General features: G+C 47.7%; 1 protein-coding gene across 1 annotated transcript in view; it reads left to right on the top strand.

Moving 5' to 3' along the window:
- znhit6 (zinc finger HIT-type containing 6) overlaps positions 1-25,298 on the top strand; it is a 53,941-nt gene that overhangs the window by 7,882 nt on the left and 20,761 nt on the right. The window contains exons 2-6 of the mRNA XM_048539422.2: positions 8,132-8,197; positions 9,046-9,152; positions 9,243-9,328; positions 10,632-10,735; positions 24,571-24,639. Of these exons, the coding sequence (XP_048395379.2) occupies positions 8,132-8,197; positions 9,046-9,152; positions 9,243-9,328; positions 10,632-10,735; positions 24,571-24,639 (432 nt within the window). The remainder of the gene's footprint in view (positions 1-8,131; positions 8,198-9,045; positions 9,153-9,242; positions 9,329-10,631; positions 10,736-24,570; positions 24,640-25,298) is intronic.

Below are 25,298 nucleotides of genomic sequence, written 5' to 3'. Positions count from 1 at the left end.
GGGGGGGTGATGGGGGTCGGGGGGGTGTGGGGGTCGGGGGTGTGATGGGGGTGTGGGGGTCGGGGGGGTGTGGGGGTCGGGGGGGGTGATGGGGGTGTGGGGGTCGGGGGGGTGTGGGGGTCGGGGGGGTGATGGGGGTGTGGGGGTCGGGGGGGGTGATGGGGGTGTGGGGGTCGGGGGTGTGTCGGGGTCGGGGGTGTGTGGGGGTCAGGGGTGTGTGGGGGTCGGGGGGGTGTGGGGGTCGGGGGGGTGGTGGGGGTCGGGGGTGTGGGGGTCGGGGGGTGATGGGGGTGTGGGGGTCGGGTGGGTGGTGGGGGTCGGGGGTGTGGGGGTCGGGGGGTGTGGGGGTCGGGGGGTGATGGGGGTCGGGGGGGTGATGTGGGGGTCGGGGGGGTGATGGGGGGGTGGGGGTCGGGTGGGTGATGGGGGGGTTGGGGGTCGGGGGGGGTGATGTGGGGGTCGGGGGTGTGAGATGGGTTGTGATGGGGGTTTTGGGGGTGTGATGGGAGGGTCAGGGGGGTGTGATGGGGGGTCAGAGGGGTGTGATGGGGGGTCAGGGGGGTGAGATGGGGGTTCGTGGGTGAGATGGGGGTGATGGGGGGGTCGGATGGTGAGATGGGGGGGTCGGGGGTGAGATGGGGGCTGATGGGGGGGTTGGGGGGCTGATGGGGGGGTCGGGCGTGGGGTGGGAGCCGGGGGGGTGATGGGGGTGGGGGTCGGGGGGGTGATGGGGGTGTGTGGTGTGGGGTCGGAGGGGTGATGGGGGTGGGGGTCGGGGGTGTGGTGGGGGGTCGGAGGGGTGATGGGGGTGGTGATCGGGGGGGTGAGATGGGGTGTGATGGGGGTTTCGGGGTTGTGATGGGGGTTTCGGGGTTGTGATGGGGGGGTCAGGGGGGTGTGATGGGGGGGTCAGGGGGGTGTGATGGGGGGTCAGGGGGGTGTGATGGGGGGGTCGGGGGTGTGATGGGGGGTGATAGGGGGGTGGGGGTCGGGGGTTGATGGGTGATGGGGGTGGGGGACAGGGGTGTGGTGGGGGTCGGAGTGTGATGGGTGTTGGGGTTCGGGGGTGTGAATGGGGTGGGGGTCGGGGTTGTAATGTGGGGTGGGTGGGGGTCGGCGGGGTGAGTGAGGGTGTGGGGTTGGGGGGGCACTGTCTCAGTCCCAAAGATCAGAAACAAAGTTGCTGGAAAAGCTCAGCAGGTTGGCAACATCTGTGAAGTGGAAAACAGAGTTAACGTTCGGGCCCATTGACCCTTCCTCAGAACTGATGGTGGCTGGGAAAATGTCGGTTTATCTGCAGAAAATAGGGAGGTGGGTGGGGTATGGAGTAAATGATAGGATAGAGCCCAAAGAGAGAGAAGGGCAGTTGGACAGACAGAGGAGTTGCTAACGATCAGGCTGGGAGGGGGAAGAGTTGTTAATGGGAACGGTTAGTGACTAACAACAGGGGATGTGTAGTGGCAGACTGTGTGGTAACAAGGCCTGGTGTGTCGGGTGGGGGGCTGGGACATGAGAGAGTTTAGGCCCTAAAATTATTGAACTTGATATTGAGTCCGGAGGGCTTTGGGTCCCCGAGTGGAAAATGAGGTGTTGCTCTTCCAGCTTGCACTGAGCTTCACTGGAAGACTGCAGCAAGCCAGAGATAGAGATGTTGGCCAGGGAGCAAGATGATGCATTGAAGTGACGGGCAACAGGTCATTCAGGGTCTTTTTTGTGAGTAGAACTTAGATGTCCTGTGAAACTGTCATCCAGTCTACACTTCGTTTCTTTGATGTAAAGACCACATTGTGAGCAGCGAATGCAGTAGATTAGATTCTGGGAAGTGCAGTTGAAGTGTTGCTTCTCCTGGAAGGTATCTTTGGGCCCTTGGCTATTGGGGAGGGAGGAGGTAAATGGGGGAGTATTGCTCCTTTGCCAGTTACAGGGGAAGGTGCCGTAGGGCTGTGGGGAGGTGTTGGGCACGAAGGAAGTGTGGGCCAGGGTGTCCTGAAGGGAATAGTTTCTGCGGGAAGTGGACAAGGGAAGGGAGGGGAATGTGTGTCTGGTGGTGTCACCTTGCTGGAGATGGCGGAAATGGTGTCTGATGATCTTCTGGATGTGGATGCTGATGGGTTGGTGGGTGAGGATAAGGGAAACCCTATCACTGTTGCGGGAGGGAAGAGAAGGGGTGAGGGCAGAAGTGCGGGAGAAGGGTCGGACCTCGTTGAGGGCCCTGTTGATCACGGAGCTGGGGAATCCTCATTTGAGGAAGAAGATGGACATTTCGGAGGCTCCCTTATTGAAGTTGGCACCATCTGATCAAGAGATGGAGACGGCGGAACTGGGAGAATGGTATGGAGTCTTTACGGGAAGTGGAGTGTGAGGATGTATAGTCCAGGTAGCTGTGGGTGTCGGTGGGTTTGTAATGGATATTAATGGCCAGTCTATCCCCAGAAATGGACACAGAAATGTCAAGGAAGGGAAGGAAGGAGTCAGAGATAGACCAGGTGAAAGTGAGGGCAGGGTGGAAATTGGAGGCGAAATTGAAGTTTTCCAATTCCAGACGAGAGAGGGAAGCAGCACCAATGACGCCATCGATGAATCTGAGAAAGAGTTGTGGGTGGGGGCCAGAATAGGACTGGAACAAGGAACGTTCTACGTACCCCCCGAAGAGACAGGCATAACTGGGGCCCGCACGGGTCCCCATGGCCACCCCTCTGGCCTGAAGAAAATGAAAGGAGTTAAAAGTGAAGTTGTTGAGGGTGAGGATGAGCTTGGCCAAGCAGAGGAGGGTGGTGGTGGGTGGAGATGGTTCAGGTCTTTACTCCAGGAAGAAGCGGAGAGCCCTAAGACCTTTCCGGTGGGGAATGGACTTGTAAAGGGATTGCGCATCCCTGGTAAAGAGGAGGTGGCTGGAGCCGGTAAACTGGAAGTTTTGAAACTGGCGTAAGGTGTCAGATGAATCATGGATGTATTAGACCAGCGGGAGAAGACTGAGTCAAGTTAGGATGAGATGAGTTCCGTGGGCCAGGAGCAGGCCGAAACAATGGGTCTGCCTGGACAGCCCTGTTAGTGAATTTTTGGCAGGAGGTAGAAACAAGCCATGCAGGGTGGTGGAAGTATTAGCTTGGAAGCGGAGCGGGAGAGATCACGGGTGAAATGAGATCAGTAACTGCAATGGATACAATAGCCTGATGTGCCATGATCAGGTCAGTACCAAGGATACAGGAAGACGCACTGCCAGTCCATACAGCTTCTCCATGCAGAGTTTGGGCTCTCAAAATCAAGTACACAAGAGGTCATTCAGCCCCTCACTTGTCTCTAAGGCGAATGGATCCTTCCTAACGTGTGAACACAAGTTCCATTTGTGGCTTATAGAATAGAATATCCTTTATGTTCTGGTTTTACACAGTCAGCAAAAGATGCCTGCTTTTGTCCTCAAAGTGCCCACTTGTGAAGTCCAGGATCCCATTATCTTTACTAAACACTCTGCCAAGACCTGTTGCCACCCTCAAAGCTGGATACACACGAGCCCCCAGATCCCTCTTGTGGGCCAGATTGGGCTCTGTACCTAAGGAAGGACATGCTGGTGCTGTAGGGGGTCCAGAAGAGGTTCACAAAAATGATCCAGGAGATGAAAGACTTGCCACATGAGGAGCAGGTGAGGACTCTGTGTTTGTCCTCAGTGGAGTTTAGAAGAATGGAAGAGGGGTATCTGATTGAACATTGTAGAATATTGTGAGCCCTGGATAAGGTGGATGTGGAGAAGATGTTTCCACTGGTAGTGAAGGCAGGAGAATGGCGTTAAGAAGCATATCAACCATGATCCAATGGCAGAGCAGACTCAATGGGCTGATTGGCCTAATTTGCTTCTATACGTTATAGTCTCTTTCCCTGCAGTCTTTTTCATGCTGCGTCTTTAGCACTTCCCATCCTCCTGCCAAACTCGATCACCTCACAGTTCTGTCCATTTGTTCTTTGCCCATTTTGCTTTCCTCCTGTAGTGGGATGTGAGACATCGTTGGCTAGGCCCTTACTAATTGCCCTGGAGAAGATGGTTGCTGAGCCGTTTTCTTCATCCGCTACAGTCCTGGGGTTGTAGGGGCACCCAGGCTGCCATTAGGGAGGGAGGTCCAGGAAGTTGACCCAGTAGCAATGATGGTACGGCTATACATTCCCAAGTGAGGGCTGAGGGCTCAGAGGGGAACTTGCAGCCTATTGAAGTGTGATTTAGAAACATACAGACAGGAGTACGCCATGCAGCCCTTGAGGCTGCTCCACCATTCAGTTTGATGGTAGCTGATGCCCTGCTCCTCCTTTCTCCCATGTAACCTGAGACCGTGACTCCTGGTTCTGGGCTCCCTGCTACACCGCTGACGAAGAATTTCAGTTTCCTTACTGTTTGACTGTCCTCATAGTTTGGTACCATTGGGAAATGTTGTAATTTTGTGTCTCGATAGCCAAGTTATTATTAAATGTGATTCAAAAACAGTATTGTAATTAACTGTCAGTCCTCATTAACTGGTGCATTTGCCATAGCAACACCTGTACCAAATAGCATCCGTTTGCAAGACAATCATACCGTTACCTCGCATACCGTATGAATGTTTTTTGGCCATTACTTCGGTATTCCTTACAAATTGTTCTGATGGTTATGAGATAAAAAGCAACAACAAAACATGCCTTTATTTCAGCAGTATGTAATTTTCTATACAATCAATAATTAAAATCATTGATCTGACATTCGTGAATGCCACTATCCACTAGCCTCCAGTCTAGGGGCATGGAAAAGTCTCAAATGCACCCAAAAATATCATGATTATTTTGGTGTTATATTAGTTTGGCTGAGGAATACTCCCTCTCTGTGTGAGTATTAATACAGTCCACAGCCTTGCCCCTCGGTATCATGGTAATTTCCCACAGCTTCGCTATTCTGCGCATTTTCTTCCCCTCATGAAGTCTAGTCTGTCTCTCTCTCTCATCCCTGTTTCTACTGCTCCACCAATGGTGGCTTGCCTTCAGCTGTCCGGATCCCAAGCTCCAGGTTTCTTTTCTTAAATCTCTCCACCTGCCTTTCTCTCTCTCTGTCTGTTTCTCTCTCTCTGCCGGTCTCTATCTCTCTCGCTCTCTCTCTTTAGACCACGCTTAAGATCCACTTTTTTGGTCAAATGTTTGGTTGTTTGTCCTGAAATAAAAACAAAGTGGTGAAAAATTCAGCAGGTCTTGCAGTGTCTACAGAGAGACAGAGTTAACATTTTGACTTGGGTGAGGTAATAAGTTGTGGAGCTGGATGAACACGGCGGGCCAAGCAGCATCAGAGGAGCAGGAAGGCTGACATTTCGGGTCTGGACAGTGAGTCATCTTCAGAATATCTCTTTGTGTAGAAACAGACCCCTGGCCCTCTGAGGCACTCCCTGCTTAACACAATCAGGTGACTGACCAGCTCCCAATGGCTACACTTTGCCACAGTCTCCTACAAACCTTTCATCCCTTCAGTTTACAAACATCTGTTGATCACCATCTTGAATGTATTCAATGATTGAGTATTCACAATCCTTCACTTTGACTGAAGAAATTATTCTTCATCTCAGTGCAAAATAACTGACCAGGGTCAAAAATGTTCTTGCACAAACCCTTAATGTATGTTTCAGTGGTGTGGGATCAGAGTAGGCGGATGCTGCATCTGCTATTTGTGGAAGAGAGTTCTGAGCTTTTCCCACCCTTTGTGTGTAGAAGTGCTTCCTAACATTCTCTCCTGAACAATCTGACGCTAATTCTCAGACTATGCCACTCGTTCTGAAATCCCTGACCAGTGGAAATAGTTAATCTTTATTGACCCTGTCTTTTCCAGTTAATATCATGAAGACTTTGATCAGATTCCCCCTTTTAACTTTCTATATTCTAGAGAAAACAGGCTTTCGATATATGAATCATTGGGATGTCGTCTGGGGAAGGTGGGACCTGTACAAGAAGGGCGGGTTGCACCTGAGCTGGAGGGGCCCCAGTATCCTGGGATGCTAGAGCTCTTCAGGAGGGTTTAAACTAGTGTGGCTTTGGAGAGAGTGCAGAGAAGGTTCACTAGGATGTTGCTCAGTCTCGAAGCCAGTGCTTATGAAGAAAGGTTAAAATGACTAGGATTGTCTTCACTGGAAAGACCGGCTGAGAGGAGTCCCAATAGATGTCTACAAAATTATGAGAGGTATAGATGGGGTGGATAGTCAGAGGCGTTTTTGCAGGTTTCAATTACAAGGGGGCAAGGTCAAGGTGAGAGGGGGGAAAAGTTTCTCACTCAGAGTGGTAGGAGCCTGGAATGTACTGCTCGAGGAGGTGGTGGAAACGGACACATTGGCGACATTGAAGAAGCACCTGACTGGTTACATGAATAGGGAGGGAATAGAGGGATATGGACCAAATAAGAGCAGAAGGTTTTGAGATAACAAGGTGTAGAGCTGGATGAACAATTACCATCTTAGGAGCAGGAAAACTGACGTTGCAGGCCTAGACCATTCATCAGCAGAAGGTTTATTATTTATAGTTTAGTTAGGGCACGATGATCAGCACAGGTTTGGAGGGCCGAAGGGCCTGTTCCTGTGTTGTACCTTTTTGTTTGTTCTTCGGTGTAATCTCTTCTGATAACTTAACCCTTGAAATCCAGATATCATTCTTGTAAACCTATATTTTAGTCCCTCCAAGGCCGGTATATCCTTCCTAAGGTGTGGCGCGCACATCTGTTTACAGTCGTCTGAGTAGGGTGTACCCAGTGTTTTGTATAATTGCAGCATAACTTCTACATTCTTGAACTCTAGTCCTGTAGATATAAAGGTGAACACTATATTAGCTTTCTTGATTTATATCTGCACTTATTCCTGGCATTTTAAATAAAAACTGAAAGAACTGCACATGCTGCAAATCAGGAACAAAAACAGAAGTTGCTGGAAAAGCTCAGTAGGTCTGGCAGCATCTGTGAAGAAAAATCAGAGTTAATGTTTCGGGTCCAGTGATCCTTCCTCAGAACTCCTGTGAGGCGTTTGGATAAGTACATGAATAGGGAACGTTTGGAGGGATATGGGCCAAGCGCAGGCAGGTGGGACTAGTTTAGTTTGAGATTATAGTCAGCATGGACTGGTTGGACCAAAGGGTCTGTTTCTGCGTTGTATGACTCTAGTCTCTTGTGCTAGTGGAAACATCTTCCCCATGTCCACTCTATCCAGGTGTCTCAGTATTCTGTAATTTGTAATCGGAAACCTCCCCCCGCCACCCCATCACATCTAAACACCCTACAGACCCAGAGTCCTCAACCACCACTGCTATGACAAGCCCTTCATCCCCAAGGTAATTTTTGTAAACCTCTGTTGGAGCCCTCCAAGGCCAGCACATCGTTCCTTAGGAACGGGGCCCAAAACTGCTCACCCTATTCCAAATGTGGTCTGACAAGAGCCTTTTACAAACATAGCAGCACACCTCTGCACTTGTATTCTAGTCCTCTTGAAATGAATGCCAACATTGCATTTGCCTTCCTAACTGCCAACTGAACCCATGTGTTTACTTTAAGAGAATCCTGAACTAGGATACCTTTGTGTTTCAGATTTCTGAAGCCTTTCCCCATTTAGAAACTAGCCTACACCTCTTCTTCCTGCCAAAGTGCATGATCTCACACGTTTCCCACACTCTATTCTGTCTTCCACTTATTTGCCTGTCCACCTAGCCTTTCCAAGTCCTTCTGCAGCCTCAACACTACCTGCCCCTCCACCTGTCTTTGTGTCATCTACACAGAGGTAGATAAGGGGATAGGTGGGGGGAGAGAGAGAAGGGGGGGAGAGTCTAAGAGGTTGAGGGAATGAATTCCAGGACATTGGGCACAGACAGCTGCAGATCCAGCCCCCACTGAGGAAGTGATTAAGATCGCTGTGGAAGGTGAGTTGATTGTTAGAGTCCCTCTGGCCATCTGTGATGGGGAGAGACCATTTACACAATGGGCAGGTAAGTTGCTGGCAGGTACCCCTGTCCGTTCTGGGGTTGGGACCTGTCCAGTTGTCTACACAGCCACAAACCTGGCCCCGGTGATTATATTTTGTGGGTGTGGGAGTGCGCTGAAGTTTGTGTAGAATTCTGGAATTCCCAATTTAAAGCTCTTGCCTTTGTCTCCAAGCAGGTGTGAAACATGTGGTGGTGCAGAAGCAAAATACAAATGTCCTCGCTGTCTGATCTATTCTTGCAGGTACAGGACAAAGTTATGGTGAATTTAATGAAACATAGATTTCACAATACTCCGGCTGTAGTTAAGGGGAGCCAATGGTATATTCACCAGTCTATTAATCCAGAGACCCACCTTATTGTCTGGGGCCCTGGGTTTGAATCCTGCCATGACAGACAATGGAATTTGAATTCATTGAAAAAAAGTCTGGAATTAAGCCAAACAAACTATAAAATGGTTGTCAATTGTCTGAAAAGCCCATCTGCTTCACTAATGGGAAGGAAACTGCCAACGTTACCCAATGTGTGACTCCAAACTCGTAGCAATGTGGATTCCTCTTAAATTACCCTCTGAGCAATTAAGGATGGGCACTAAATGGTACCTAGATAGTGATGCCCACATCCTGAGAATGATTGAAACAAAAGTGTTTAGAAAGCTACAGTAAAATCACCGCATAAATAAGTCCCCTCACGCCTGATCTGTCACCCAATATGATCCTCGCTGGTCTGATTTAACAATTGAGGCCTGTATTCTCTGGACCTTAGAAGCACAAGGGGTGATCTGATCAAAATCTTCAAGATATTAACAGGAAAAGACACGGTAGATAAAGATAAACTGTTCCCACTGGTTGGGGATTCTAGAACGAGGGGCTCAGTCTGAGAATTAGGGCCAGATTGCTCGGGAGAGATGTTAGGAAGCACTTCGACATACAAAGGGTGGGAGATACTTGTTGGTGGTGAGCGGCTTGTCTACAGTTGGGCCCCTTGCCCCCCAGGTGGGTAGTTCCTGGGCAGTGTGTGATCGGCAAGGGGTCAGAAAAGATGCCAGACTTTCCATACTCGGAATCATTTTTGTGTTGTTTCATTTTTCAGCTTACCCTGTGTGAAGAAGCACAAAGCTGTGGATGGGTGTAACGGAGTCCGGGATAAAACAGCCTTTACGCCCCTCAGTCATTTTAATGAGATGCACCTCCTCAGCGGTAAGAGCCTCTCCATCAGGTGGTTGGGTTGGTTTTTACAAAGCCCTGTGGTGGTGCCTGCTGCAAGCTGATGTGGTCTTGCTGATTTAGATTATAGGTTTCTGGAGGACGTTGGAAGGTTGGCAGACATCGCAAATCGTGACCACACTGTTCACCGGCCAACAACCAGCAAATCTGTACGTTCCAATCTTGGTAAATCAGGGGCTTTTCTTTGGCGTTTTACTTCATTCAGAGTGGCTGCTACCTCCACCATGTGGTTCAAGCAGATTGTATCCCATTCCATTCTGAGGAAGAGTCAGTTAACTCTGTTTCTCTCTCACCGCAGAAGCTGCCAGTCCTGCTGAGTTTCTCCAGCATTCCCTGTTTCAGACTTCCAACTTCAGCAGTATTTTGTGTTTATTATCTTCTGATTTCCTTATGAAAAGGGGGCATCATTTTTTGAATTAAGGTCACATTTTTTTCAGTTGATATGATCATTATAATCACTGTTAGTGGCTTTGTTGATGTTCCACACTGAAAACCCTGTAAGACAATAATAGAAGCAGGTGCAGGCCATTCAGCCCTCGAGCCTGCTCTTTCATTCAGTAGGATCATGGCTGATCCAACACTCCTCACTCCACTTCTATGCATTATCCCTGAAACCCTTGATTCCCTGACTGATCAAGAATCTGTCTGTCTCAGCAATAAATACACACTGGTCCTAGACTCTGCCATGAGGGAAACATCCTCTCAGCATTTACCCTGTCAAGCCCCTTCAGAATCTGATATGTTTCAATGAGATCACCTCCCATTCTTCTAAACTCCAGTGACTAGAGCCCCAGACTGTTTAGCCTTTGCTCATGAGACACTCCCTCCATACCAGGGATCATCCAAATGAGCCTTTTTTCAGCAGTCTCTGCTGAAAGGCTATCTTTCCTTAAATAAGGATACCAAAACTGCTCACAGTACTCCAGATGTTATCTCCTCGGCACCTTGCACAATTACAGTAAGGCCGTGGCTCCACTGTCTTTTCAAGGGGAGCGCCCCAAAGGCTCGCCAACTTGCGAAAGAGAAGATTTGTCTCATCTCGGTCTTAAAGGGTGACGCCACATGTTTAACCAGTGACAGGAGATGGGCAGAGACGGGGTGACAGAGCTCAGTGGCAGCCAATACAAGTGTTAAAACTCGTAACACCGCGAGCAACCCGCACCTGGGATCCTGACCCGCACATGGCCGTTCTGAGCTATACACCTCTCGGTTCACAGTGCTCTCCACTTTCATCATGTGTAAAAACTGAAATTGGGGACGTGCATAGTTATCAGAGTATTTTGGGTCTGTCCACGTATTAGGGCCCAGTGTATGTGGTAGAAGCTGAAGGATTTTGAAAGCGAGCTTAAGAGCCTCAGAAGCCAGTGCATTAATCTTCACCTCGAGCTTTACTGTGACTGATTCTCTCGAATATTCTCCCATGTTTTACTGATGATGTCTTTATCTCTGCAGCTAAATGTTATGAAAAACAGAGCTCGGAAACATAACATCGACCTGAAAATTTTGCCCATTGGGTTTACAAAAAGAAGAGAGAATTCAACGTATTTCAATAAGAAGTAAGTTTTCACAGTGACGTACAGGAAATCTGTATAATTCCACTCTTGTCCTTGAGTACAAAGAGGTTGTACCCTTTCAAAGCTGACACTTTTGGGTAAGATAGTGGAAGACAGAAATTCATCTGCATGGGGTGGCACAATGCCTCTGGTTAGCACTGCTGTCTCACAGCGCTGAGGACCTGGGTTCAGATCCACCCTCTGGTGACTGTCTGTGTGGGGTTTGAACATTCTCCCTGTGTCTGCGTGGGTTTCCTCTGTGCAGGCGAGGTGGATTGGCCATGCTAAATTGCCTATGGTGTTCAGGGATGTACTGACTGCATGGATTAGCCTGGGAAATGCAGTGTTATGGGGATAGGATGGGGGCTGGCTCTGGGTGAGATTCTCTACAAAGGGTTGGTGTGGACTTAGTAGCTGAATGACCTGCTTTCACACTGTAGGGATTCTGTGGATAAAATGTAGCCATGTTTCTGTAGCACAGCGTTTTAAGCACAACATATATCATAGAATCCCTACAGTGTGGAAACAGGCCAAACGGCACAATGAGTCTCACCGAACCTCTGAAGAGCATCCCAGCCAGACGCACCTCTTAACCTCTCCCTGTAACCCTGTATTTCCCAAGGCTAATCCACGTAACCTGCACATTCCTGAACACCACGGGAAATTTAGCGTGGCCAGCCCACCTAGCCTGCGTATCTTTGGACTGTGGGAGGAAATTCAGGCAGCCACAGGGAGAATGTGCAAACTCCGCACAGACAGTCGCCCGAGGGTGGAATCGAACCCAGGTCCCTGGCGCTGTGAGGCTGCAGTGCTAACCACTGAGCCACTGTGCCAGCCAAACTTGTTGGTGATCTAGTAGAAATGTTACTGAACTAGTGCTCCATGAAGCCCTTATTAATGCTGTGCAATTGTGAGTTTGAATCCCACACAACAGCTGATGGAACTTAAATTCAGTTCATAAATCCAATGAGAGTGATTTAGAAAGCTGCTGTCAGTGGTTGTGAGCATGAAATTATCTTCCATTGTCATAAAAAGTTATCTCATCACTGGGAAGACAGGAGCAGGAGTATGTCATTTGGCCCTTTGAGCTTATTCCACTGTGCAGTGAGATCACGGCTGATCTGTGGCCTGACTCCATATACTTCCCCTTAGCCGATATCCCTGAATACCGTTCCTTAACAAAAAAAGTCAACAACTGATCCAGCATCCATTGCTGTTTATGGAAGACAGTTTAAACCTCTCCCACCCTTTGTGTGCCAAAATGCTCCCTGACATCGCTCCTCAAAGATCTGCCGCTCATTCTCAGACTATGCCTCTAGTTCTAGAATCCCAACAAATGGAAATAGTTTACCCTTATTGACACTGTCCTTTTTGTTAGAATAGTGTCATATAGCCCTGAAACAGACCCTTCAGTCCAACCAGTCCATGCTGACCAAGTTTCACAAACTAAGCTAGTCCCACCTACCTTGATTTCACCCCAACCTCAAGTTCACCTGGACCATCTCCAGCACATCCCTCACCTTCCTGGACCTCTCAGTCTCCATCTCGGGCAACCACCTAGAAACCGATGTCCATTGCAAGCCCACTGACTTCCACAGCTACCTGGAATACACCTCCTTCCACCCAACTTCCTGCAAAAATTCCATCCCCCATCCCCCATTCCCAATTCCTTCACCTCCGCCACATCTGATCCCAGGATGAGGCATTCCACTCCCGTACATCTCAGATGTCCTCGTTCTTCAAGGACCGCAATTTCCCCCCGCAGTGGTCAAAAACGCCCTCGACCGTGTCTCCCGTATTACCTGCAACTCATCCCTCACACTTCGCCCCCGCCACAACCACCCTAAGAGGATCCCCCTCATTCTCACATACCACCCCACCAACCTCCGGATACAACGCATCATCCTCCAACACTCCCGCCATCTACAATCCAACCCCACCACTAAAGACATCTTTCCATCCTCACCCTTGTCTGCCTTCCAGAGAGACCACTCTCTCTGTGACTCCCTTGTCCGCTCCACACTGCCCTCCAACCCCACCACACCCGGCACCTTCCCCTGCAACCGCAAGAAGTGCTACATCTGCCCCTACACCACCTCCCTCACCCCTATCCCAGGCCCCAAGATGACTTTCCATATTAAGCAGATGTTCACCTGCACATCTGCCAATGTGGTATACTGCATCCACTGTACCCGGTGTGGCTTCCTCTACATTGGGGAAACCAAGTGGAGGCTTGGGGACCGTTTTACAGAACATCTATGCTCAGTTTGCAACAAACAACTTCTCCTCCCAGTCGCAAACCATTTCCACTCCCCCTCCCATTCTCTAGATGACATGCCCATCCTGGGCCTCCTGCACTGCCACAATGATGCCACCCGAAGGTTGCAGGAACAGCAACTCATATTCCGCCTGGGAACCCTGCAGCCATATGGTATCAATGTGGACTTCACCAGTTTCAAAATCTCCCCTTCCCCCACTGCATCCCAAAACCAGCCCAGTTCGTCCCCTCCCTCCACTGCAACACACAACCAGCCCAGCTCTTCCCCCCCACCCACTGCATCCCAAAACCAGTCCAACCTGTCTCTGCCTCCCTAACCTGTTCTTCCTCTCACCCATCCCTTCCTCCCACCTCAAGCCGCACCTCCACTTCCTACCTACTAACCTCATCCCGCCTCCTTGACCTGTCCGTCCTCCCTGGACAATCTATCCCCTCCCCACCTCTCCACCCATACTGTCCTCTCCGCCCATACTCTCCTCTCCACCTATCTTCTTTTCTCTCCATCTTCGGTCCGCCTCCCCGTCTCTCCCTATTTATTCCAGTTCCCTCCCCCCATCCCCCTCTCTGATGAAGGGTCTAGGCCCGAAACGTCAGCTTTTGTGCCCCTGAGATGCTGCTGTGTTCATCCAGCTTCACACTTTGTTGCTATCTACCTGCACTGCACCCGTATTCCTGCAAACATTTCTTACTCATGTACTTATTCAAATGCCTTGTAAAAGTTCTAACTGTACCCCTATCCACCACTTCGTCTTGAAGCTCATTCCACACACGAACCACTCTGTGGGGGGGGGTGTTGCCCCCTCATCCTTTTTAAATCTTTCTCCTTTCATCTTAAACATATGTCCCCTGGCCATGAAATCCCCTAACCTGGGGAAATGACGCCTGCCGTTCATCTTACCCGTGCCACATGATTTTAGAAACTTCTGTAAGGACACTCCTTAACCTCCTGTGCTCCAGTGGGAAAAGTCCCAGCCTATCCAGCATCTCCTTGTAACTCAAACCCTCCATTCCTGGTCACACCCTTGTTAAATTTTTTCTGAGCCTCCACAAGTTTAATAATAATCTTTCAATAGCAGAGCGACCACAATTGGACACAGTATTCCAGAAGAGGTCTCGTCAATATCCTGTACAACCTCAACATGACTTCCTTGAAAACTTTGATCAGATCCCCACTACCCTTCTAAATTCGAGAGAAAACAGGCCTAATTAGTGTAATCTCACCTAATAACATAACCCCTGAAGTCCAGATATTATTTTTGTAAACCTACATTGTGATCCCTCCCAGATTATTCTGTCCTTCCTGGTGCCCAGAGCTGTGATCAGCCCTCCATGTGGAGCCCCCCCAGGGTTTTGTGTAAATGCAGTATAACGTCTGCATCTTTGTACACCAGTGTTTGTGACATTATAAACACTTGTGCCCCTCAACCCCCAAGTCTCTTTGGACATCCACTGTATTTAACTTCATACCATCTAGAAAGTGCCCTTATCTATCCTTTTTTGGTCCAAAACGGATAAACTCACACTTACTGATGTTGATCTCCATCTGCCACAGTTTTGCCCATTCACCCAGTCTATCAGTGCATCGTCGCCCACTAGTCTGAACTCCAGGGAATATCGGTCTGGTCTCCCCAACCTCACCACAGGACAATCCCTTCACTCCAGAAACCACCAGGTGAAAGTTGCTGCACTTATTCTCAAAACCTCAACATGACTTCCTTGAAAACTTTGATCAGATCAGATAGGGCAGCACAGTAGCTCGGTGGTTAGCACTGCAGCCTCACAGCGCCACAGGCCTAGGATGGATTTTTAAGGCGATCAACGATTGTGGGGGGGAAAGGGTAGGGCAGTGGGTTATCAGGTCAGCTGTGTTGTCTGCATGGTTGGCTTGTGAAGCAGCATGATGCCAATGGACCTAGCTTCGTTTCCAGCCTTGGGTAACTGTCTGTGTGGAGTTTTCACATTCTCCCTGTGTCTGCGTGGGTTTCCTCCGGGTGCTCTGGTTTCCTCCCACAGTCCAAAAATGTGCAGGCTAGGTGAATCGGCCATGCTAAATTGCTCAGGGATCAGTGATCAGGGATGTGTGGGTTGTAGGGGAAAATGGGGATAGGTGGGATGCCCCAGGGGGCTGTGTGGACTTGTCGGGCCGAAGAGCCTGTTTCCACACTGTAGGGAATCTAATCTACGTTGTGCTCTCTCCCAGGCCAACATATCCTGTGATGCCCAGATGCTTGTTCAGTACTCTGAGTGGGATCTAACCTCCTTTAGGGATGGAAATCTGCCAAGCTCGCCTGGTCTGGCTTGCGCATGACTCCAGATCCTCAACTATGACGTTTTCTCATATCTGCACGCTAGCATGGTCCAGGAAAGCCACGGGATTAGATATAGATATGGCGGCAAGGTGGCTCAGTGGTTAACATGACTGCCTCACAGCGCCAGGGACCTGAGTTTGATTCCACCCTTGGGCAGCTGTCTGTGATGTGTTTCCACATTCTCCCTGTGTCTGTGTGGATTTCCTCTGGGCACTCTGATTTCCTCCCACAGTCCAAAGATGTGCAGGCTAAGTGGATTAGCCATGTTAAATCAGCCAAAGTGTCTAGGTGGGAAATACAGGGATAGGATAAAGTAGGGAAGAGTCTGGGTGGGATACTGTTCAGAGGGAGTCAATGTGGGCTCGATGGGCCAAATGGTCTGCTTCTTCACTGTAGGACTTCTATGAGTCTATGATACCATGGGGACAGCAGTGTTTCAAGGCGGCAGCCTCTCTCTTGGGGCAGAGATAGTAAGAACTGTCGATGCTCGAGTCTGAGATAACATGGTGTGGAGCTGCAGGAATTCAGCCGGCCAGGCAGCATCAGGGGAGCAGGGAAGCTGACATTTCAGGTCGGGACCATTCCAAAACGTCAACTTTCCTGCTCCTCTGATGCCTGGCCTGCTGTGTTCCTCCAGTTCCACGCAGTGCTATCTCTTGGGTCATTAGAGATGGGCAGTAAATGCTGGCTTGACCAATGGAACCCATTTCCCGTGAATGAATGTAAAAATGTGTTTGTTCTGTCTGCACTGAGGTTGTCAGAATGAAGTGAGACCACAGTTGTTTGCTTGCTCATGTTATCCTGACAAATGAGACAAAGTTTGCCTGTTTGACATAGCGGGACTAGTTTTAGATTTCCTTCCCCAAAGTGGTGTTGGATCACTCGTTTCAATTTGGGCATCATGCCAGCTGATTTTCAGAAACCTCCTTCCCCGCACACCGCCCCCCCCCCCCCGCCCCCCCCCCCCCCGGCCCTGTTCACAGACAATGTGCAGTGTCTCTTTAGAACTCCCCATCTTGGAGACACAGGTGTTTCTGTACTACCATTGTGCTTCAGTCTCTCACGCCCTCAGAAAAGAAGCGCTTACCCTTGCATGTGTGTCATGGACCTCTGCGCTGTACAGTGCTGATGTTGTACATGCGCATCAAGCTGTTCTGCAGGGAGAGAGAGAGGTTCCAGATATTCAACACTATCAAGCCTCTCCTGGGTGGTGAGGGGGTTATGACCAGTGTGGGATTTTCCATTTTCCATTTCTCATTGCCGTCCATCCTAAGGCCTGTTGCGGTGGAGACTTCCAGGTTTTGCAATTCGTTTCTGTACTGCCTCTGATATGAAAGTTTAGACCAGCAGGCTAGCCCAAGGTATCCATTCCTCAAGACTGTGATGGATTTGTTTAGATTCTGTGGGGCTTCAGTATTCCTGAAGCCGTGATATGACTTTGAAATTTGGTCTGCTGAAGGAAAATCAGCCTGGAGCCCCAGCGATAGCTGTTGGGAACAGCTTTGAGTTTTGATGGCAAAAAGCGAGGATTCTTTCAATTCTGGAAAGGAATGTTGTAAATTTCTTTAAAGAGTCAAAGGATTTTGTTTTTAAAAAAATAAACCTTACTGGAAGAGAATTAGCCAGTGCGTGGTCAAATGGGACTGAGAGGATGCTTTGTCTTGTGGAACATTCTGGAACTCGGGGACGCTGTTCAAAAATGAGGGGTCTCACAGTTAACACAGAAATGAGGAGGATTCTCGCCCCTCAGATGGGCATTAGTCTGGGAACTCTACTTCCCGTGGAGCAGTGGAGACTGGCTCACTGAATATATTCATGGCTAAGTTAGGGAGATTTTTGATTGACAGGAGAGTCTATTTAAAACCGAGGTGAGGAATGTTTTCTCTCAGAGGGTGGTGAGCCTATGGAATTCTTTGCCACAGAGGGCTGTCAAAGCTGGGTCTTTGAGTATATTCAAGGCTGAGATAGACAGATGGATTTTTAAGGCGATCAAGGATTGTCGGGGGGAAAAGGTAGGGCAGTGGGTTATCAGGTCAGCTGCATTGTCTGCATGGTTGGCTTGTGAAGCAGCATGATGTCAAAAGTGTGGGTGTAATTCCCTTCACTGGCTGATGTAACCGTGAAGGACGCCCCTTCTTAACCGCTCGTCCCTCACGTGAGGCATGGTGGCCCTCAGGTTAAACCACTGCCAGCCGTCTGTCTCTAATGAGAGAGCAGCTCTATGATCTGCTAAGATTATGATAATCTGAATTGACTGGCAGAGCAGACTCAATGGGCTGAATGGCCTACTTCTACGCTAATGATCTTGTAGTTGCTGTATCCCACACTGGTCATAACCCCCTCACCACCCAGGAGAGGCTTGATAGTGTTGAATATTTGGAACCTCTCTCTCTCTCCCTGCAGAGCAGCTTGGTGTGCACGTACAACATCAGCACTGTACAGCGCAGAGGTCCATGACACATTGCTTTGGGAGCATGAAGACTATCTGTCAGAGAGTGTTTTTGCAACAGGTGGTTGCATTGGGATGTTTGGAACATTTCCATCTCTCTGGTGCGTTCCAAAGCCCCGGACAGATGGAAGAGTTCACGCCCGGTGAGGTGTTTCTGGAGTATAGTTGTTGCTGCTGAAATGGAGGGAAATTTGCAGTGGGCTCATGCAGAATAAGCTGCCAAAAACAGCTGTGAGAAAATGTTCAGTTCATCCATTTAAGAACAGGACTAGGACATTTGTCCCTTCTATGGCTACTGATCTATCCTATAGGATTGTGGCTAATATTCCAGGCTAAATCCACCTCTCCCAGTACTGTTTGTTCATGACAGTGATATGGAAAATAATGACATTGATTACCTATCTCGAATTGCCCTGAAGAAGATGGTGGAGAACCATCTTGATTCACCATAGTCTTTGGGACATCCACTGCTGTAGAGAGGGCGCTCCACAGCTTTGACTGGATTGACCAGAATTCTTGGTCTCCAAAGATTCATTTGCTCCAGAATCTGAGTACCCATAATCCTCAGAGATGGAGCATTATAAACATTTGGAATCTTCCAATTGAAGAAATATCTCCTTAGCTCTGTTCAAAATGGCTGACTCATGAATCTGGGACGGTGAGCCAACATTTAGCTGTTTTTGCAAGGCTCTCTGCATCAAATCTACCAAAACGTTTTGGAACGTTACTCAGTTCAGTCAGAGCACCTCTTAGTTTTCCAATTTCTGGAAAATACAGACTCATTCTGCTCCCTGGGAAACTGCCCCCTCAGCCCAGTAACCAGCCTAGCGATCCCTTGGCAAAGTCTGCCATTGGTAATTATGATCTTCAGTTGTTGGAGAGGTGAAAACGTAATCTTTTAATGTTGCAGTTTGAGGGTCAAAGGTTGAAAGTGATGACGTTGGACGGCAGTGAGATAGGGCTGGAGAACTGGACTCGCTGGGTTGCTCTTGAGGAAATGTTGTGGTCTTCCTGTGAATATCGTTGCATCGGATGTTCTGAGAAGCAATAGTTTAACATTTTACCTGAAAGGGCCAGCTGTGCATTTAGATTGCCGTGTGAGAGTCTAAACAATAAATTGGCTGATTTAAAATGTTGGTCGTTTTTCACCTTGCGTTCTGGGAATTGGATCTGCTGGAACGCAGTTTTTTCAAACAAACCCCATGTAGAGATTCTGACTGACAGGCACTGTGTGTCTGGCAAGAACCATCCGTGCTGTTTCCCATTTCCAAGTCGTAACTTGGTAGGGCAGGTTAGATTAAAAAATACACTGAAGTATTCTAGTTTCCAGTCAGTAATTGAGGTAATTGCTAAAGGAATTGAAGATGAGATAAGGAGAATGTTTCTTTAACTTTCTCAGTTGTCCAGATCAGGAATATTCACCTGAAAGTACGCTCGGGAACTACTTTCAAAAGGGAATTTGGAAACATACTTGGGAAGGAAAAGTAAATGTCCAGTGGCTGTGCGAAGTAAGCTATAGGGGCATGACCTTCTCAAAAATGAAATGTAGGGAGAACCGGCACGTGTTGCAAATCTGTTCCTCTAGTCAGCTGTTCATGAAATAACATTTGCTGCTTGTGGATTGCAAAAAGGCATTTAGTTGTGAGCAAATCTGAAATTGACACAAGGTCGACTGATGAGAAAATTGAAGTGAAATATGCATATGATTAGCAACTGAAAGGAAGACTGTACCAAGGTGGAATTAGCTTAGCTCCTGGGGAAATGACAATTTGTGATGAATACAAAGAGGGTGGAAATAACAGACTCAATTTCGAGGAACTGGGGAATACAGCAGCTGCTGCTTTTCAAAACAGAAACCAAAAGAATGTTGGAAGTTGCCATCAGAGTATTGTTGCTGAGGTATTTATGGTGATCCCGGCCAATTGACTGACCAGCAAGAATTGATTTGTCTCATGGTTAAAAAATGTTCCCATTTAAGAGGATGCAAAGCAAAGTGTCTGATTCACCTCAGTTAGTTAGCCAAATGGAGCAAAAATAATAGTCGTCAATCCTGTGTTGCTGATGTGCATTTCACGGACTCAATAAATCACAATGCAATTTTGAGCCAGTGAAACGCACTTTTTAAATTTTTTTTTTCCTTTCTTTATTCCTCCACACTACCACTGCACTGAAAGGGAGCCCAAACAGCAGTGCCTGTATTTTCCCCAAGCCACCCTTGCCTGCGTGAGATTGATTTCGTCTTTTTGATTTTGATTTTATTTCCACCTGTACCAAAATAGTGAAAGCTTTGTTTGTGAGCGGTGCAGGCAGGTCACAGCAAGCAAAGGGTGTGCAGAGCAAAAAGACGTAGAGGCATACAGATTACATTATATGAGGCGACAGTTCAATCAGCAGTCTGATAACAGCCAGAAAGAAATTGTTACATCCCTGATAAGGATGTACCTGTCAAGCAGGGAGGAAGTGGTCGAGCGAGGGAACCGTGGTTTACTAAAGAAGTTGAATCTCTTGTCAAGAGGAAGAAGGAGGTTTATGGAAAGATGAGGCGTGAAGGCTCAGTTAGGGCACTCGAGAGCTACAAGTTAGCCAGGAAGGACCTAAAGAGAGACCTAAGAAGAGCCAGGAGGGGACATCAGAAATCTTTGGTGGGTAGGATAGGTATGCTTTCCATAGGTATGCCAGGAATAAATAATGACGAGAGTAAGATTAGGGCCAGTCAAGGACAGTACTGGGAAGTTGCGTGTGGAATCCCAAGAGATAGGAGAGGCGCTAAATGAATATTTTTCGTCAGTATTCACACAGGAAAAAGACAGTGTTGTCGAGGAGAATACCGAGATACAGGCTATTAGACTAGATGGGATTGAGGTTCATAAGGAGCAGGTGTTAGCAATTCTGGGAAGTGTGAATATAGATAAGCCCCCTGGGCCGGATTGGATTTATCCTAGGATTCTCTGAGAAGCTACGGAGGAGATTGCAGAGCCTTTGACTTGGATCTTTATGTCATCGTTGTGTACAGAGTAGTGCCAGAATACTGGAGAATAGCAAATGTTGTCCACTTGTTCAAGAAGGGGAGTAGAGACAATCCTGGTAATTATAGACCAGTGAGCCTTACTTCAGTTCTGTGCAAAATGTTGGAAAGGATTGTAAGAGAGAGGATTTATAATCATCCAGAAAGGAATAATTTGATTAGGGATAGTCAACACAGTTTTGTGAAGGGTAAGTCATGCCTCACAAACCTTATTGAGTTCTTTGAGAAGGTAACCAAACAGGTCAATGAGGGTAAAGCAGTTGATGTGGTGTATATGGATTTCAGTAAAACATTTGATAAGGTTCCCCATGGTAGGCTATTGCAGAAAATACAGAGGCATGGGACTGAGGGTGATTTGGCGGTTTGGATCAGATATTGACTAGCTGTAAGAAGACAGAGGGTGGTAGTTGGTGGGAAATGTTCATCCCGGAGTTCAGCTACTAGTGGTGTACCGCAAGGATCTGTTTTGGGGCCACTGCTGTTTGTCATTTTTATAAATGACCTGGATGAGGGCGTAGAAGGATGGGTTAGTAAATTTGCAGGCGACACTAAGGTTGGTGGCGTTGTGGATAGTGCGGAAGGATGTTGCAGGTTACAGAGGGACATAGATAAGTTGCAGAGCTGAGCTGGGAAGTGGCAAATGGAGTTTAATGCAGACAAGTGTGCGGTGATGTACTTTGGTAGGAGTAACTGGAATGCAAAGTACTGGGCTAATGTTAAGATTCTTGGGAGTGTGTACGAGCAGAGAGATCTCGGTGTCCATGTACATCGACCCCGGAAAGTTGCCACCCAGGTTGATAGCGTCCTTAAGAAGGCATACAGTGTTTTAGAGATAACAAAGTGTGGGGCTGAATGAACACAGCAGGCCAAGCAGCATCTCAGGAGCACAAAAGCTGACGTTTTGGGCCTAGACCCTTCATCAGAGATACAGTGTGTTAGGTTTTATTGTTAGAGGGATTGAGTATCGGAGCCATGAGGTCATGTTGCAGCTGTACAAAACTCTGGTGCGGCCGCACTTGGAGTATTGCGTACAGTTCTGGTCACCGCATTATAGGAAGGATGTGGAAGCTTTGGAAAGGGTGCAGAGGAGATTTACTAGGATGTTGCCTGGTATGGAGGGAAGGTCTTACGAGGAAAGGCTGAGGGACTTGAGGCTGTTTTCATTAGAGAGAAGAAGGTTGAGGGGACTTAATAGAGACATACAAGATGATCAGAAGATTATGTAGGGTGGACAGTGAGAGCCTTTTTCCTCAGATGGTGATGGCGAGCACGAGGGGACATAGCTTTAAATTGAAGGGAGATAGATATAGGACAGAAGATAGGTTCTTTACTCAGAGAGTAGTAAGGGCGTGGAATGCCCTGCCTGCAACAGTAGTAAACTCACCAACTTTAAGGTCATTTAAATGGTTACTGGATAAACAAATAGATGATAATGGAATAGTGTAGGTTAGATGGGCTTCAGTTTGGTTTCACAGATCAGTGCAACATCAAGGGGTGAAGGGCCTGCACTGCGCTGTAATGTTCTATGTTCTGTGCTTGAGTGTGTTCAGGCTTCTGTATAGAAGGGTACCATTGTGCAAAAACTTTATTTTACATCTTCCGCTACCAGGAAAACACCCATGGGGCTAGTGAAACATGAACAAGTAAAACCCGATAAGGGAAATGCCTATGCGAAAAAAGTGACAGCAGGGGCAGGAGAGAAGGAAGTGTTTCCGTTAAAATTGGACATTCTCTTTTTAAAGTGTAATCACCGCTGTAGGAAGCTCCACAAATCAATTTGCACACAGCTGTGAGCCAGTGACCAGAAAGGCTCATTTTTTGATGTTGATTACTCAACTCAGTGGGGAAAGCTCCTGCACGTCTGCAAGACAGCCCTGAAGGATCTTCATATCAGACAGAGCAGGCAAAACATACATTTACCATCATTTCAAAAGGCAACACCTCTGAAAATGCTGCGCTCCCTTGGCGCTGACCCTCCGGCGTAGCGCTCCCTCGGCGCTGACCCTCCAGCGCAGACCGTCCGACGTAGTGCTCCCTCGGCACTGACCCTCTGACGCGGCTTTTCCTTGGCGCTGATCCTCCAACAGCACAGCAATCAAGAATATCTCCTGATTGTGATGAGTGACCCCTGACAGGATTGAAGGTATTGCAGAGAAATTTGCCGATGACAGATAAGTATGTAGGAAGATAAGTGGTGACGAGAACATTGGAAGCCATAAGTGGGAATTGATCACTTCAGTGAATGAAGAGATGTGGCAAGTGGAGTACAGGGTGGGAAAACATGAAATCTTACCTTTTGGCAGGACAAATGAAAAGGCAACTTATTTTGAGAAGTTGCACTGGCTGCTTGTTGTCCAACTGCATGAATTGCAAAAGGTTAGCATGCTGATTATATTATGTAGCTGTGAAAGTTATCATTTATCTCAAGAGAAATTGAATACAAAAGAACAGTGGTTTGCTTCAATCACTGGTGAGACCATACCTGGAGTAGTACGTACTGTGCTGGCCACCTTATTTAAGGAAAAGTGTCAGTGCATTAGAGGCAGCTCAGAGTAGGTTCACTGGGCTTATGCCTGGTATAGGAGAGTTGTCTGTCAGGAGGAAATGTTAGACAGGTTTGGAGCTTAAAAGAGTCATTGATGACTTGAATGGGTGGGTGTGGAAAGGATCTTTAACTTGGGGCCACTTTTACAATCATAGTGCCACCAATTTAAAACTGAGATGAGACAGTTATTTTTCTGAGGGTCACGAGTCTTTGAAGATGATGGGGGAAAGAGTCCTTGTGTATTTTAAAGGCAGATGTGTGTAGATTCTTCTTGAGAGAGGAGGTGAAAAGTTATCACAAATAAGTGGGAGTGTGGAATTGAAGTTACAATCAGGTCAGCCATGATGTTATTAAATGGCAGAGCAGGCTCGAGGGGTCGAATGGCCTGTTCCTCCTCGTTTCTATTTTCATATTTCAAACATTAAAACAGTGATTGTCACAGGCAGGCAAGTGTTTTGGTAAAGCTGTGGTAAAGTTGTAAAGTGGAAAGACACTTTATTGATCTGTGTTGATGCTAATAATGTGGAAGTTGATGAAAGCTTCCCTGGTTCTAAACAGGATTTCGGTTTCAGTGATAGCTGTTTAGTAGTCACTACTCCAAATCTCCAAAATGTTTATAAAATGGTGAATGACATGAATAGAGTGGAAAGTGAGGCCTTTCCCAGGATGGAGGAGTCAATTACTAGGGGACACAGGTTCAAGGTATGAGAGGGGAAGTTTCAAAGAGATGTGAGAGGCAGGATTTTCACACAAAGAGTGGAGAGCGCCTGGAACTTGCAGCCAGAGGAGGTGGTGGAAGCAGAGACAATTACAGTATTCAGGAAGTACCTGGATGAGCTCCTGAATAGGAAGGGAACAGAGGGTAAGGATCCTGTAACTGATAACAGTTGTAGTATGAATCACAGAATCCCGACAGTGTGGAAACAGGCCCTTCAACCCAACAAGTCCACCCTGAACCTCAGAGCATCCCACCCAGACCCATCCCCCTATAACCCACCTCATCTACGCATCCCTGAATACTACAATTTAGCATGGCCAATCCATGGAAGGGCAGAAATGTGTCAGCACAGGCTTGGAGGGCCGAAGGACGTGTTTCTGTGCTGTTCTTTGCTCTCTTGTTCTATAAAGAGCGGCCTTGATGGGTTTCAATGAAAGTTGACTTGTCATTTGTACAGTCTTAACTTGGAAATACTTAACTGATTTTAACCCTCTGCTTTTTCTTCTGTATTTAGAGAGCAGATGTTTTATTGGCATGTGAAGCTGCTTTTTCCTCAGAGTCGCACGGAATACACAGAGAGAAGGTAACTGTTTATCAGTAAAGATTGAAGGGACTGGATGTGAATTGGTGAGTTTTGTTTTGGCTGGTTAACTTTGCTACCAGGTGCAGCATTTCTGTTTTACTTGGAATTGTGGATGGACAATTGACCATTTTTATGTCAGTCCAGTTTGATATCACTCAGTGGTGCTGCAAGTAGTCTTTTGGCGAGTGTAAAACTGCTGAAGAAAGACTGTTTTGAGGCTTTTTGTTTTGCACTTGTCGGGACAACCAGCAAGAATACCAAGGAAACGGGAGATATTGTCCTCATTTCCTGTGATCATCTTGTGAATTGCCCTGATGAAGTCAAAATTTAAAGTTTCAACAAAATGTGTCTTTTCTTCAGTGATGCTGAAATGTGCAAAGTAACTGGTGTGTTGTAGTGGAAGGGATTAAGGTACATTGTGGCAGAGGTCATAGAGTTGTAAAGATGCACTTACAGAAACGGACCCTTTGGTCCAACTCACCCATGCTGACCAAATATCCTACATTAATCTAGTCCCATTTGCCAGCATTTGGCCCATATCCTTCTAAACCCTTCCTATTAGATTCGCCAACTTTAGGTACATTTAAGTCATCATTGGATAAGCATATGGACGTACATGGAATAGTGTAGGTTAGATGGGCTTGAGATCGGTATGACAG

The sequence above is a fragment of the Stegostoma tigrinum genome, chromosome 8 (genome assembly GCF_030684315.1).
Source record: "Stegostoma tigrinum isolate sSteTig4 chromosome 8, sSteTig4.hap1, whole genome shotgun sequence".
Taxonomy (NCBI): Eukaryota; Metazoa; Chordata; class Chondrichthyes; order Orectolobiformes; family Stegostomatidae; genus Stegostoma; species Stegostoma tigrinum.
Note: the sequence above shows the minus strand (reverse complement) of the source record. Positions and strands in the feature narration are given on the sequence as shown.